Here is a 14139-nt window from a genome sequence, read left to right on the forward strand (position 1 = left end):
ACACCAACTTATGCCAAATTATCGTCATCAGCCTTCTGGCTGCTGCTGTCTCACTTTTATACTTTTCTGTTGTCATAATCCGAAATAAGTATGGACGGCTCTCCAAAGACAAGAAGTTTCAAAGGTACTTGGCATGAGTTACTGACATTGAAGCTACAGACACCAATAACCCCAGCGTGACTACGGCATCGTGGTGGACTGTGGGAGCAGCGGGTCTCGGATATTTGTCTATTGCTGGTTATGGCACAATGGCAATCCTCACGATCTGTTGGATATCAGGCAAATAAGGGATAAAAACCGAAAGCCTGTGGTCATGAAAATAAAACCTGGTATGTAAACAATAAATATCTGCTTGGTAACCAAAAAAAAAAAAAAAAAAAAGTTGGGAATAAAGAAAGGGTGAGCCAAGCAAACCAAACAGGAGTCCAGCAGGGGTCTAGCAGCTACACAGGGGCAGTTCTCTCCCCACTGGAGCAATTTATAGTTGCCTGAAGTGGCTGAGAGGTAGACCAACACTGCAGGAGACGGGGTAAGCTTTCTGGAGTTGTGAACCCATCTAAGAACCTCTCCCCAAATAACGTCCTCATGTTCACAGAAGCAGAATTGTGAATGTAACTGAGGAAACTCACAGGCCACTCACAGTTATCCCCTGATGGGTCTGTGGTCACCAGACCACAAAGGCTCACCACAGGAACTCTGCCACTGACTCGCTCCACGACTCGAACAAGTATGCTCCACTCTCAAATGTGTGGACCTAAGTGTGCACATGGCTAAAGATGAGGTGCGGGCTAAAGGTCCCTTCAGCACCACAGTGAAGCTTACACAGAGGAACAATTCATTTCCCGGGGAAGAGCATATGGGTTCACTGTCGCTGTGTTTTAGACTTTGCCTTCTCACGATGGATGACCTGAGAAATCCAACCACAAACACCAAGAAGTCTCAGCAAAAATTTTAATAGAGGAAAGGGAAGCAACCTCTGTCGCTCACGAGAGTCACTCACCATCCAGCAGGTCTTCCCCATCATCCCTGCCATGCTCCTCCACTGCCACCTCCTCCTCCTCCTCCTCCTCCTCTTCCGCATCCTCCAGCTCCACGTCTGGGTCCAGGTCTGGATCGCTCCCTGAGGCGGATTCGTCTGACATGGCTCCCAGAGGTCCTCAGTGGACATTACCGTCTCATGGTCCACTGCAGGGGTCCTGGGAGGAGGACAAGAAGCAAGAGAATCACTAAAGGCTTCACTTTAGGAACACACATTTTTCAAAGAGAAAATGTCAAGGATGAATACCCTGGTTAGGTATGGAGCTAAGCATACCTAAAATCTCAACCTTTCCCACAAGGACACTGGCCCTAAGACATATTGTGGTGATTCTCTGCCCAGCTCAAACCTCTCTTACCTGCTTGTTTGGTCCCTTTAAGGTATTTTCTTGTCCAAACACCCTATACACTTCAGAATCTCCATTGGTTCATTCCTTCATGCATTAACTGCTTCCTAAGCACCAAGTCAAGGCTATGGTTTTTCCAGTGGTCATGTATGGATGTGAGAGTTGGACTATAAAGAAAGCTGAGTGCCAAAGAATTGATGCTTTTGAACTGTGGTGTTGAAGAAGACTCTTGAGAGTCCCCTGGACTGCAAGGAGATCCAACCAGTCCATCCTAAAGGAAATCAGTCCTGAATGTTCACTGGAAGGATTGATGCTGAAGCTGAAACTCCAATACTTTGGCCATCTGATGCGAAGAGCTGACTCATCTGAAAAGACCCTGATGCTGGGAAAGATTGAGGGCAGGGGGAGAAGGGGACAACAGAGGATGAGATGGTTGGATGGCATCACCAACTCAATGGACATGAGTTTGGGTAAACTCTGGGAGTTGGTGATGGACAGGGAGGCCTGGCGTGCTGTGGTTCATGGGGTTGCAAAGAGTCGGACACGACTGAGCGACTGAACTGAACTGAGCACCAACTCTTTACATCTCTGTAGATAATATACATGCGTATATAATCGCAGGCACTCAGGCTTCGGGGACACAGTACAAAGTAGAGAAAAGTACGTCAGAAAGTGGTATGTGCCAGAAGCTGTTATCTTATATAGTGTGGCGGGGCTGAGGGTGGGGAATGGGGACAGGAAAGTTCTCACTGAGCAGAGGCCAGAAGGAACAGAGAGCCACACAGACATCTGGAGGGACTGTGCGCAGGCAGAGTGAGCAGCAAAGGCGAGGTCCTGGAGGAACTGGGAGTGCTCAGGGAATAAGGAGTAGGCCCTATCTTGGAGCACGACAAGGAAGATGGTCCATCCTCCCATCACCTGAATAAAATGCTTAGAGGCAACTGACTACTCATCACACTGTCACTCCTCCCGAGTAGGTAGGGAGCCTCAGAACGCCCGCGCCCACAGCGCAGCTCTCAGGCTCTGCCCTAGCTCGTGGCCCAGGTCCAGCTCCATTTCTTCCAAGAAGCCTTTGTCCATTGCCCCAGTCTTCTGGGATCACGTTTCCTCTTCTGAACTCCAGCAGCCATGCTGACCAGGCTGACCTTCACTGAAGGCTTCATATGAGTTACTTGGCAAAGTGTTTGCCTTCTTTGGTTTCTCACCTCCTGACCCAACAGTAAGCCCCCAGTGGATTTAGCTGGGAACTGTTTCTTTGTATCCTAGAGCTAGAAGCATGTCCTACTCAAATCATTCCTATTCACATTCACGCTCTCGGGCCAATCTGCTTGCTCTATTATATTTAGTATGTGTCCGGCATTGCGCGTGTTTGTCCACCTCTCTCTCCATTTTAGTATTAGCAAAAGTCCTTTCTTCTTGAGTGAAAAGAAAAAAACAGGATAAAGAAAAAGGTAGCTGTTTTGTGATACAGCAAATACAACAAAATATTAATGTGAAGATTCACCAGTTCTTTCCATTTTTTAGTATATTTCAAATTTTTTATTACAAAATGTGGGGAAGAGGGGAACAAAGATAAATAATCTTTCATAAGACAAACAGCTGTAGACAACCACATCCAGAACGAGTCATCCTAAAATTCCTCCCACTTCCCAAAATTAAAAAAAAAAAAGAAAAGAAACACAAGTATCTTAATTATTCAACACAAATACTATTCTAGACCTGGAATCTCTTAAAGTTCAGACACAATTTGAAACAGAACTTCTATGTTCTCCCGACTAGAAACAGAAACAAAACAAAGCAAACTGATCCTTTAGAATTTTGGAAAACCAGAATTTAAGACTGCTCAGTTAAAAAGCACAGGAATAATGAGCGTGTGCATCCTGACGGGTCACATACTTAGCCTCTGAAGACAACAAAAGCAAAGAGCAGCTGTGGATGGTTTAGTAATAGAATTCAAATTTTTGCATTAATAACACACTTGCAAAAACATTTACAAAGGGCATTAAAGTACAGGGAAGAAAAGTGACCCACAAATACACATTAATATAACTAATGCTGAGCTACCATTCACTGACAAGGCAAATTCCAAGTCTCTGAGGGAAATCTATGTCTTTAGTTCATTAGGTTTTAAAAAGGAAGTAGTAAACCAATCAAATACCAGCAGGTTTAGAAGTGAAATTTATTTCTGAATATTAATATAATGATAATTCATTAGCAATTACTCTGTTTGGAAGTCAACGTTCATAATCAGCATAAACCCCATTTCCTTCTACACTGCTTGAGTAAGTTATTTTGCTGTGTGCCTGGCTGATTATGGAGTGGCTTTTAGAGAACAATTTTTAATCAGCAGGTACCTTTAGGTAATCTGAATTTCTGGCATTTTACAGAAGAAATTGTGTGGTGATGGAAAAATGACAATCACTTAGAGGTTAGCAATAACAATGAAAAGCTTCCTGCAAACCCAGTTAACAAACATCTTTAAAACCATCTCAAAAAAAAAAAAAAAAAAAAAACCATCTCAGCCCCAAGCTCCTGACAGACAGAAGCAAACATCAGTTAAACATTCAACCACCACATACGTTGTTAAGACTATGAAATACATTGGTCCAGCCCCCTTCTTAAAACTGTTTTAAAAAAGAAGACACTTTTAAAATAGAACCCAGGCCATCAGATGCCCATATCAGAGAAGAAACTGGAAAGTAATGGCTTTCTTGTTGCTGCTGCTGCTGCTAAGTTGCTTCAGTCGTGTCCAACTCTGTGCGACCCCATAGACGGCAGCCCACCAGGCTCCACCGTCCCTGGGATTCTGCAGGCAAGAACACTGGAGTGGGTTGCCATTACCTTCTCCAATGCATGAAAGCGAAAAGTGAAAGTGAAGTTGCTCAGTGGTGTCCGACTCTGGGATTTTCCAGGCAGGAGTACTGGTGTGGGGTGCCACTGCCTTCTCCGTCCCTCCCTTCTACAGGCCACTAAATTTCTTTACAAAGACGACACAATGAATTCTTTTCTCAGCTCTTCAGAGTCACACTAACTACTTAAGGGGGAGGTTTGGCTGTTACTGATCACCTTCAAAAAAGCAACAAAGGGAAAATGGCAGAGGAAAAGCTGATCCCACAGGCAGCAGCACAGTCAACTGCACTTTGTCTCTAAGGGGCTCTGCCCTGACACACACACTTCCATGTGGGCATAGCCTTTCAGAACACAGGGAAGGCAGCCCTGATTTTAAAAATTAGCTCTTGGAGACTTTCCTGGAGGGCCTGGGCCTATGGTTAAGAATCCGCCTTCCAAACAATTCCAAAGTCATTCTATGAGGCCACAATTATGCTGATACCAAAACCAGGCAAAGACAACACACAAAAAAGAAAACTACAGACCAGTATTACTGATGAATATAGATGCAAAAATCTTCAACAATATTCTAGCAAACAGAATTCAACAACACATTAAAAAGCTCATATACCATGATCAAGTCAGCTTTATTCCAGGGATGCAAGTATTCTTCAATACACACAAATCAATCAATGTGATACACCATATTAACAAACTGAAAAATAACCATATGATCTCAACAGATGTAGAAAAAGCCTTTGACAGAATTCAACACCCATTTATGATAAAAATGCTTCAAAAAATGGGCATAGAAAGAACCTACCTTAAAACAGTAAAGGCCATATATGATCAGCCCACAGAAAACATTATTCTCAATGGTGAAAAACTAAGAGTATTCCCTCTAAGTTCAGGAACAAGACAAGGGTGTCCATTCTCACCACTATTATTCAACATAGTTTTGGAAGTCCTAGCTACGGCAATTAGAGAAGAAAAAGAAATAAAAGGAATTCCAGATTGGAAAAGAAAGTAAAACTCTCACTGTTTGCAGATGACATGATACTATACAAAAAAAACCCAAAAGAAACTATCAGAAAATTACTAGAGCTAATCAGTGAATTTAGCAAAGTCATGGGATACAAGGTCAATACACAGAAATCACTGCATTCCTATATACTATCAATGAAAAACCAGAAAGAGAAATTAAGGAATCAATACCATTCACCAAGGCAACAGAAAGAATAAAATATCTAGGAATAAACCTACCTAAGGAGACAAAAGACCTGTATATGAAAAATTATAAGACACTGATGAAAGAAATCAAAGACGACATAAACAGATAGATAGTCCATGTTCCTGGGCAGGAAAATCAATATTGTGAAAATGACTATACTACCAAATGCAATCTACAGATTCAATGCAAAAGTGAAAAGTGAAAGTGAAGTCGCTCGAAACCCCCTGGACTATAGCTACCAGGCTCCTCCGTCCATGGGATTCTCCAGGCAAGAATAGTAGAGTGGGTTGCCATTTCCTTCTCCAGGGGATCTTCCCGACCCAGGGATCAAACCAAGGTCTCCCACAATGCAGGCAGATGCTTTACCCTCTGAGCCACCAGGGAAGACTCACTTTCAGCTTTTCGGAATAAAAAATTTCACAATTCATATGGAAACACAAAAGACCCCAGATAGCCAAAGAAGTCTTGAGAAAGAAGAATGGAGCTGGAGGAATCAACTTTCCTGACTTCAGACTATACTACAAAGCTACAGTCATCAAGACAGCATGGTACTGGCACAAAAACAGAAATACAGACCAATGGAACAAGATAGGCAAGATAAACCCACACACCTATGGGTACCTTAGGCAAGAGTATATATATGGGGCAAAGACAGCCTCTTCAATAAGTGGTGCTGGGAAAACTGGACAGAATGAAATTAGAACACTTCCTGATGTCATATACAAAGATACACTCAAAATGGATTAAAGACCTAAATTTAAGACCAGAAACTATAAGACTCTTAAAGGAAAACATAGGCAGAACACTCAACATTAATCAAAGCAAGATCTTCTGTGATCCATCTCTTAGAGTAATGGAAATAAAAACAAAAATAAATAAGTGGGATCTAGTTAAAAGCTTTTGTACAGCAAAGGAAACTACAAACAAAGTGAAAAGACAACCCTCAGAATGGGAAAAAATAATAGCAAGTGAATAATAGCAAGTGAAACAACTGACAAAGAATTGATTTCCAAAATATACAAGCAGCTCATACAACTCAATACCAGAAAAACAAACAATCCAAGAAAAAGTGGGAAAAAGACCTAAAAAGACATTTCTCCAAAGAAGACATACAGATGGCTAAAAAACACATGAAAAAATGCTCAACAGTGCTCATTATTAGAGAAATGCAAATCAAAACTACCATGAGATACCACCTCACACCAGTTAGAAAGGTGATCATCAAAAAGTCTACAAACAATAAATGCTGGAGAGGGTGTGGAGAAAAGGGAACCCTCTTGCATTGCCGGTAGGGAATGTAAATTGATACAGCCACTATGAAAGATGGTATGGATATTCCTTAAAAAACTAGGAATAAAACCACCATATGACCCAGCAGCCACACTACTAGGCATATACCCTGAGGAAACCAAAACTGAAAAAGACACATGTACCCCAATGTTCACTGCAGCACTATTACAATACCTAGACCATGGAAGCAACCTAGATATCCATCGACAGATGAATGGATAAAGCAGCTCTGGTACATATATACAATGGAAAACAGACATAAGAAAAAAGTTGATAAGGAAAAAAATGCATTTCCCCATTTGCTCCTCATCCCATGAGAGACACTGCTTCAATCTTCAGTGAAGAGGAGCTCTGCTTCTAAGACACAGACATACTAGGAGAGTGACTTGGGTGTTGCTACACCTTAAAAATGACCTGTATTCCTACAGAGCAAATTCTGGGAATCAAATTCTATTTTAATTAAACTGGAGAACTAGCTATTTAAAGGAACTCCAAACAGAACCACTCTGATAGGTGAATATTCAATCCCTAAATAATATGTTAACCTTTATAGTTTAATATATTGGGTTTACTTTTGAACTGTGGTGTTGGAGAAGACTTTTGAAAGTCCCTTGGACATTAAGGAGATCAAACCAGTCAAACCTAAAAGATATCAACCCTGAATATTCATTGGAAGGAATGATGTTGAAGCTGAAGCTCCAATACTTTGGCCACCTGAGGCAAAGAGCTGACTCATTGGAAAAGACCCTGATGCTGGGAAAGATTGAAGGCAAAAGAAGAAGGCAGCAGAGGATGAGATGGTTGGATGGCATCACTGACTCAATGGACATGAGTCTGAGCAAACTCCAGGAGATAGTGAAGGACACGGAAGCCTGGCGTGCTACAGTCTATGGAGTCACAAAGAGTCGGACATGACTGAGTGACTGAACAACATCATCATACTGGGTTTGCTAAAAGGAGGCTACAATTATTAAGAAACACACAGCCAATCCCAGTGAGCCTCTCCCAGCAACCGTGAGAGTGAAGGAAGAGAGTTTTCTGCCCTGCTAAATTCAAAGACAAAAAAATAAAATAAAATAAAAATAAATTCAAAGACAAGGACACCTGTCTGTAAAGTGCTGCCTGACCAAGAATCAGTGGAATTAATCGTGTGGGCACAGCCCTCAGACACACCCTTGGCGGGGAGATACACAGAAGGAAATAAACACACACACACACACACACACACACACACACACAGCCTTTGTTCACAAAGCTGACCATGCCTGGAGAGTCACACTGAAAACTGCAAACACACACGGCTTCACCGGGCAGCCAGTGAAATTCCAGAGACGTCTTAGTGGTCCAGCAGCATCCTGATCTTGCCTTTGATATAAAATAATCCATTCCCAACTGCCATATCCTCATTAATTTTGGTGACCTTGAGTAATATTAAATTTCCTCAAGTGCTCTCAAAGCAATTTAACAGCAAGTACCACTCACATCTTTTCTCCATTAAGAATATAAACAAAACCATGCATTTACACTAACATACAAGGGGAGGGAAGTTTTCAGAGCAAGCAAATATTCAGCCCAAAACTTGAAGCAACAGCCCTTCAAAGAAACCTATTAGTCAAAGAATCAAAGAAAGGGAGAAGAGAGTTCAGTTCATATATAGAACTTCCTGGATATCTATTACAAGATTCTTCAATCTGCAGTGAGAGATTGACTGTGGATCTTTAAAGTTATTTCAAAACACTTTTCCTGTGCAAGATGAAAATCTAACGTGTTACTTCAAAATTCCATGCAGCCCAAATGCCTTTTGTTTATCTTTCAGTTACTTTAAAACATATTAAATACACATAAGCAGTCACAGAAGCTAAACTGACAGAGATCGAAATATGTTTTTCGGAACTCAAATGAGACTTTCAGCAATTAAGACCAAATAAAGAAAGATGAACAAACATACCCAGGCCTCCAAGGAGCTGGGCCACAGGAGACAACTCTCCCAAAAGGCAATGCAAGTGAAGCCAGCACCAAGCCCTACAGAGGCGCTGAAGCCACGTGTAAAGAGGCCTAAAGGCTAGCCACAGCTCGTGGGCAACTAGCTGCATTACCAAATGTTCTCCCAGAGCTTCTTCCATAGCCCCTCTTACTCCGGAGAGAAGAGAGATGGGCCTGAGTTCATCTTTAAGACCCCTTCCAGATTCTATGATAGCAGTTCTTTTTTTTTTTTTATTTTATTTTTAAACTTTACATAATTGTATTAGTTTTGCCAAATATCAAAATGAATCCGCCACAGGCATACATGTGTTCCCCATCCTGAACCCTCCTCCCTCCTCCCTCCCCACACCATCCCTCTGGGTCGTCCCAGTGCACCAGCCCCAAGCATCCAGTATAGCAGTTCTTAAAGGGTGGTCCTGGAACCCCTGAGGGTCCGGACCTTGAGACCCTTTTAAAAAGCCAAATTCCTGCATGGGTTAAACAGCCATTCAAAGTGCAAGACAGACCAAAGGATTTCAATGAAACAGAATACAAAAAGTTCCTTGATACGGTTTCAAGCTCTCTTTAACAATTAACCTTGAAGAAACTACCAGAGTTTTGGTATAATACCAACGAATACCCACAATTATATGAAAAGGACGTTAAAACACATCTGTCTTTTCCAACTACGTTCTTCATGTACTTCAACAATATAAAAAGTCAACAACAAAACAGTCAGTCGCAACAGAACAGATGCAGAACCAGATCTGAGAACCCAGCTGTCTCGATTCAACCAGACATTTTAAATTTTTGAACATGTAAAACAATTCTACTCTTCTAATTTCTTTGTTTTGGAAAATAGCTATTTTTCATTTAAAAGATTATTTATGTTAATATACAATTATTTTAGAATGAATTAATATAAAATATATTAATTCTCAGAAATTAATATAAAATATATTAATTTCTCAGCTTTCATTTCTAATACAACAAATATAGACCAGTAAAGCACTCTGGGGTCTTTAATAATTTTTAAGAATATAAAAGGATCATAAGAGCAAATAGTTTGAGACCTGCTATTCTAATACAACAAAACTCTAAGATCTGTGGTCTTCCCCCCCTCATTTTCAGGTATCACAAAGAGAAAAATTGGCTTTAAGGAAAAACATAACATGCAGAGAACTACATTACATGAACATTATAAAATCTTCCATAATATTTAAATAAAAACCAAAAATTAATCTGATATATAAAAATGATACACACAGGTTATTTTATAAATATAATCATCAAGGGCAAATTTCCTTAGTAACTGAAGTTAATACTACATTATTGCTTAGTCGTTTCATTGTGTCTGTTTTGCGGCCCCATGGACTGCAGCACACCAGGCTCCTCTGTCCATAGGATATCCCAGGTAAGAACACAAAAGTGAGTTGCCATTTCCTACTCATGAGGATGTTCCTGACCCAGGGATCAAACCCATGTCTCCTACAAGTCTCCTGCATAGCAGGTGGATTCTTTACTGCTGAGCCACCAGGGAAGACCAATGCTACATTTGCAAAGTCAAATTTTCACTTTTACCACTGAATCTCTGCTTTCCGCACTCCCTTTAAAATAGCCAAGGGCTGAGGTACACTGCCCTCCTCGTAAATTCCCCTTGGCTTATGCCCTTCACCCAAAAAGTTAACCGAGAAGCACATCCCTGCAAGAGTCAGTCCCAGGAGTTTTGAAGAAGTAGGAGTTAAAGCCCTAGAAGGCCACTGCTGAGGGGAGCAAATGAAAGATTCATTTCATTCTCCATAGAGTGGGGGCGGGGGGGGGGGGGGGCGGTGAAAAGAGGGAATGGGGAAGGGAGAGGGGGAGAGAGAAAGAGAAAGGGAATAAACAATTGAGCTGGGAAGACAGGAGCTAAAACAGGGTGACAGATTTGGCTATGAGAAGCCTCTGTGACATAGACACTGTTCCCCAGAGAAATGTGGGTTCTGAAAAAAAGTCCCTCTCTCACACATATGCACTCCACATATGTTAAAACATCAGATCTGTGTAATCTGAGGGTGGAAAAAAAAAAAAAAAAGTTAAGATCCCTGGATCTCTAAATGCAGGGGATGAGGAAAGAATAAATGCAATTCTGGCTAAATATGTTACCATTCAACTTGTGAACCCTGTATCTCTTTCCACACAGCTCTAACTTCTTAAAAGAGGGATTTCAGAGATAAGGACCAACTTGGCAGGGGCACGGATGGCCCACTCACCCCAGGCTCCCTGGAGCCCAAGCCAGCCCAGTTCAGCTCAACCTAAAAGCAAGTCAGGTTTATCTACTGGATGGTGAGACTGAAGAGGCTTGGAGAAAAGTCAAATCATGCTTGATGTCCCACCACAACTACCTCCACTCCTCTCACCAGCCTCTTCCCTGAGCCCTCTGAGACCGACCCCTCCCTTTCTAAGAAATCTATTATGAAGCCACAGAGCTCAGTCTGGGTACTTCAAACCCAGACAAGCATAAGCTGTGCAGAGTGAGGGATGGTTCATTCACCCCTCACAGGCCTTCAAACATTCAGCATAAATTCTGGTAAAGACATCTCAGTATCTAGTCAATCTACCCACCAGACACAATCCTGAAAAGCTCTATCCAAGTAGCATGTCAACAAATCAGAGCTTTTACAAGTAAGACTACAGCAGGGACCCTTACCTGAATATAGCCACTAATTTTCTGAATTGATATTGATCACTTTAGATTTTCAATAATCATTTATTTTAAAAAAGTTACACCTACCTCTTATACAGGCTGTATACTATGGTTTTTCCGAAATTGGTATCTACTATAAATAAAATTTCTAATGCATGACTATTATTTTGCATTATGTACTCACAAATTGTATTTCTATAGCTACTCAAGTTTTTAGCTGTGTCAGTGACATGGGCACTCTGTGCACTTAGCTCCATAATGACATAGGTAAACTCTTCTGGTTCCACTTCTCACAGTTCTAAAATGAATGGTAATGCTAGTCAGGGGTAGACTCCTTACGGTGTCTTTGAAACAATACAAAAATACATTTGGTCTGTGCCCCTGGTTCCTAGCACAGAGCTCCCAAAACCTTTGGAATTTTCTGAGTGACAGGAGTGTCTTCTGTTATTCATACCAAGCCCCTTTTGACCAGCCCTGAATTTAGGTTACTGAATTTCTAGAGTGGGATCCCTAGAAAGCCTCAGGATGGGACTGGCCAGCAGTAACACCAAATGACCAAACTTTCAACCTCACCCACCAAGCTTCTAGACAGGGGCAGGGAGCTGGAGATGAAATTCTAGGGCTTCTGGGTCAGTGAACACACCGAGGTGCTGGAAGAGAGACATCTAGAAAGAGCACTGACACATGGCAACACCACCCCCCCCAACCTTGCCCTGCGCTTCACTTCCATTTGGCTGTTCTTGAGTTGTATCCTTTACAATATGCCAGTAAACATACATATAGTCTTGAGTTCTATGAATCATTCTTGCTAATTTTTGAACCTAAAGAGGGGCTCGTAGGAACCTCTGATTTATAGTCAGTCAGTCAAGGACTTGTGACTGGTATGTGAAGCAGGGGCAGTTCTGTGGGACTGCGTCCTCACCCTGTAGAGTCCACACTAAGTCTGAGTAGTTAGCATGAAAACTGAACTGCTGAACACCAAGTTGGGATCCAGAGAATCAGAGAATTGGTTATTGGTGCTGGGAAACATCTCAGGGTCACAAAGACTTATAAGTGACAAATCACAAGAACTTATATCTGCAAAGAACAACAGAAAACTTAAAAATGCATTATTTCTTGACTTCCCATGTGCAAAAATAAAGTATGGCATTTACTGCAATGCAACAGGTAACCTGTACCTTTAAACAACTAAATGTCACTTTCCCAGTTGACTGAGATTAGTAATTACATGATACATGAATTTGAAAATGGGAATCCATAGTGAGTTCACCCCTCAAAGAACAAAGGAAAAAAAGAACCACAGATAAAACCAAATGTGTTATCAACACCATTTTTCACATTTTCACTGAATAATAAAAACTGATTCTGAGAATCAGGAAAAAATGAGTGGAACCAAGGAGGATCATTTAGTGACCTAAGCAATTTAAAATACACATAGAAAAACAAGGGCTTCCCTGGTAGCTTAGATGGTGAAGAATCCACCTGCAATGTGGGAGACCTGGGTTCGATCCCTAGGTTGGGAAGATCCCCTGGAGGACGGCATGGCAATCCACTCCAGTATTCTTGCTGGGAGACTCCCCATGGATAGAGGAGCCTGGTGGGCTGCAGTCCATGGGGTCGCAAAAAGCTGGACACGACTAAGCACGCAGAAAAATAAACAAAAATACATACAGAGTCTAACCATCCATCACCTGTCTATTTGATACGTCTCCCTCCCTTGGCCAACATACCCACTTAAGACAACCAAACCTATTAACAGCTATGAAAATGTGGAAGAATTGAATTACACTAATGAGTTCCACTCAAACACAATCCCTATACTCTGAAGGTGGCACCACCTTTCTCTAGAGTGCACGGGGAAGTCAGGATCAGAATTCGAGAACTGAGAGCATCCTAGGACCAACTGTGTACATCTCACCACATACGTAAAATAATTCTCTAAGGACTGTTTCAGACTGAAGGAGACTACATGCAACATTGGATCCTGGATTAGGTCTTGGACTTGGGGAAGAAAACAGCTATAAGAGCCAGTACTGAGAACAACAGTTGATGCAACTGAATATGGACTATGGATTAGATAACAGTAGTATATCAGTATTTTATTTCCTGACTGTGAGGACTGTTCTGTGGTTACAGAAGAAAATGTCTTTAGGAAATATACAATCAAGCATTTAGGGGTAAAAGTAAACAAATAACCTTCTAAAAGACAGTTAACAAGGAAGGGAATAAAATCATCTATTCCCGGTTCTCCAGATTTAAACACTTAACAAATACAAAAATATCTTATTTCAAAGTATAGATTTGACAAGATCACCTAGCTAACTATTCTCCTTAGAAAATTAGTAACAAACTTCCTTTAAGACACAATAACTTAGGGTTAAAAAGGCTAATTAGCCTCCTAGGATCCTCACGAACAGACAGTATGTCCTCTCGCTGGGGGGCAGGCATCCCTCCCTCTTCCCCTGAGCCCAGCCAACAACTGGAACTATCTCTGAGGCAAATCTCACTTGGGTTCCCCCTGGAAGGCTCTAGCGCTGATCAATGGCATAAACAAACAGCACCCCACAGGCAGGTAGAAATTGGATGCGCTAGCTTGCCCTCCCTCTGTGTAGAGGTGGCCCAGTTCAGAACTATTTCTAAGGAGACTTATGTAATCAATCTGAATTACGTGTTTCACTGGTACTTTATGGCCAAGGTTATGTGCCCAGTTCTTAGGCTCTTACACACACAGACACAGACACACACACCCCCTCCCTCTG

General features: G+C 41.6%; 1 protein-coding gene across 5 annotated transcripts in view; it reads right to left on the minus strand.

The window, feature by feature from the left end:
- The window catches only part of RAD54L2 (RAD54 like 2), a 109688-nt gene that overhangs the window by 47963 nt on the left and 47586 nt on the right, over window positions 1–14139 (minus strand). For all 5 annotated transcript variants that reach the window (XM_059880164.1, XM_059880163.1, XM_059880166.1 and 2 more), the window contains exon 2: window positions 1001–1196. In XM_059880164.1, the coding sequence (XP_059736147.1) occupies window positions 1001–1142 (142 nt within the window). In that variant the 5' untranslated portion in view covers window positions 1143–1196. The remainder of the gene's footprint in view (window positions 1–1000; window positions 1197–14139) is intronic.

This window comes from Bos taurus, chromosome 22, assembly GCF_002263795.3.
Source record: "Bos taurus isolate L1 Dominette 01449 registration number 42190680 breed Hereford chromosome 22, ARS-UCD2.0, whole genome shotgun sequence".
NCBI lineage: Eukaryota > Metazoa > Chordata > Mammalia > Artiodactyla > Bovidae > Bos > Bos taurus.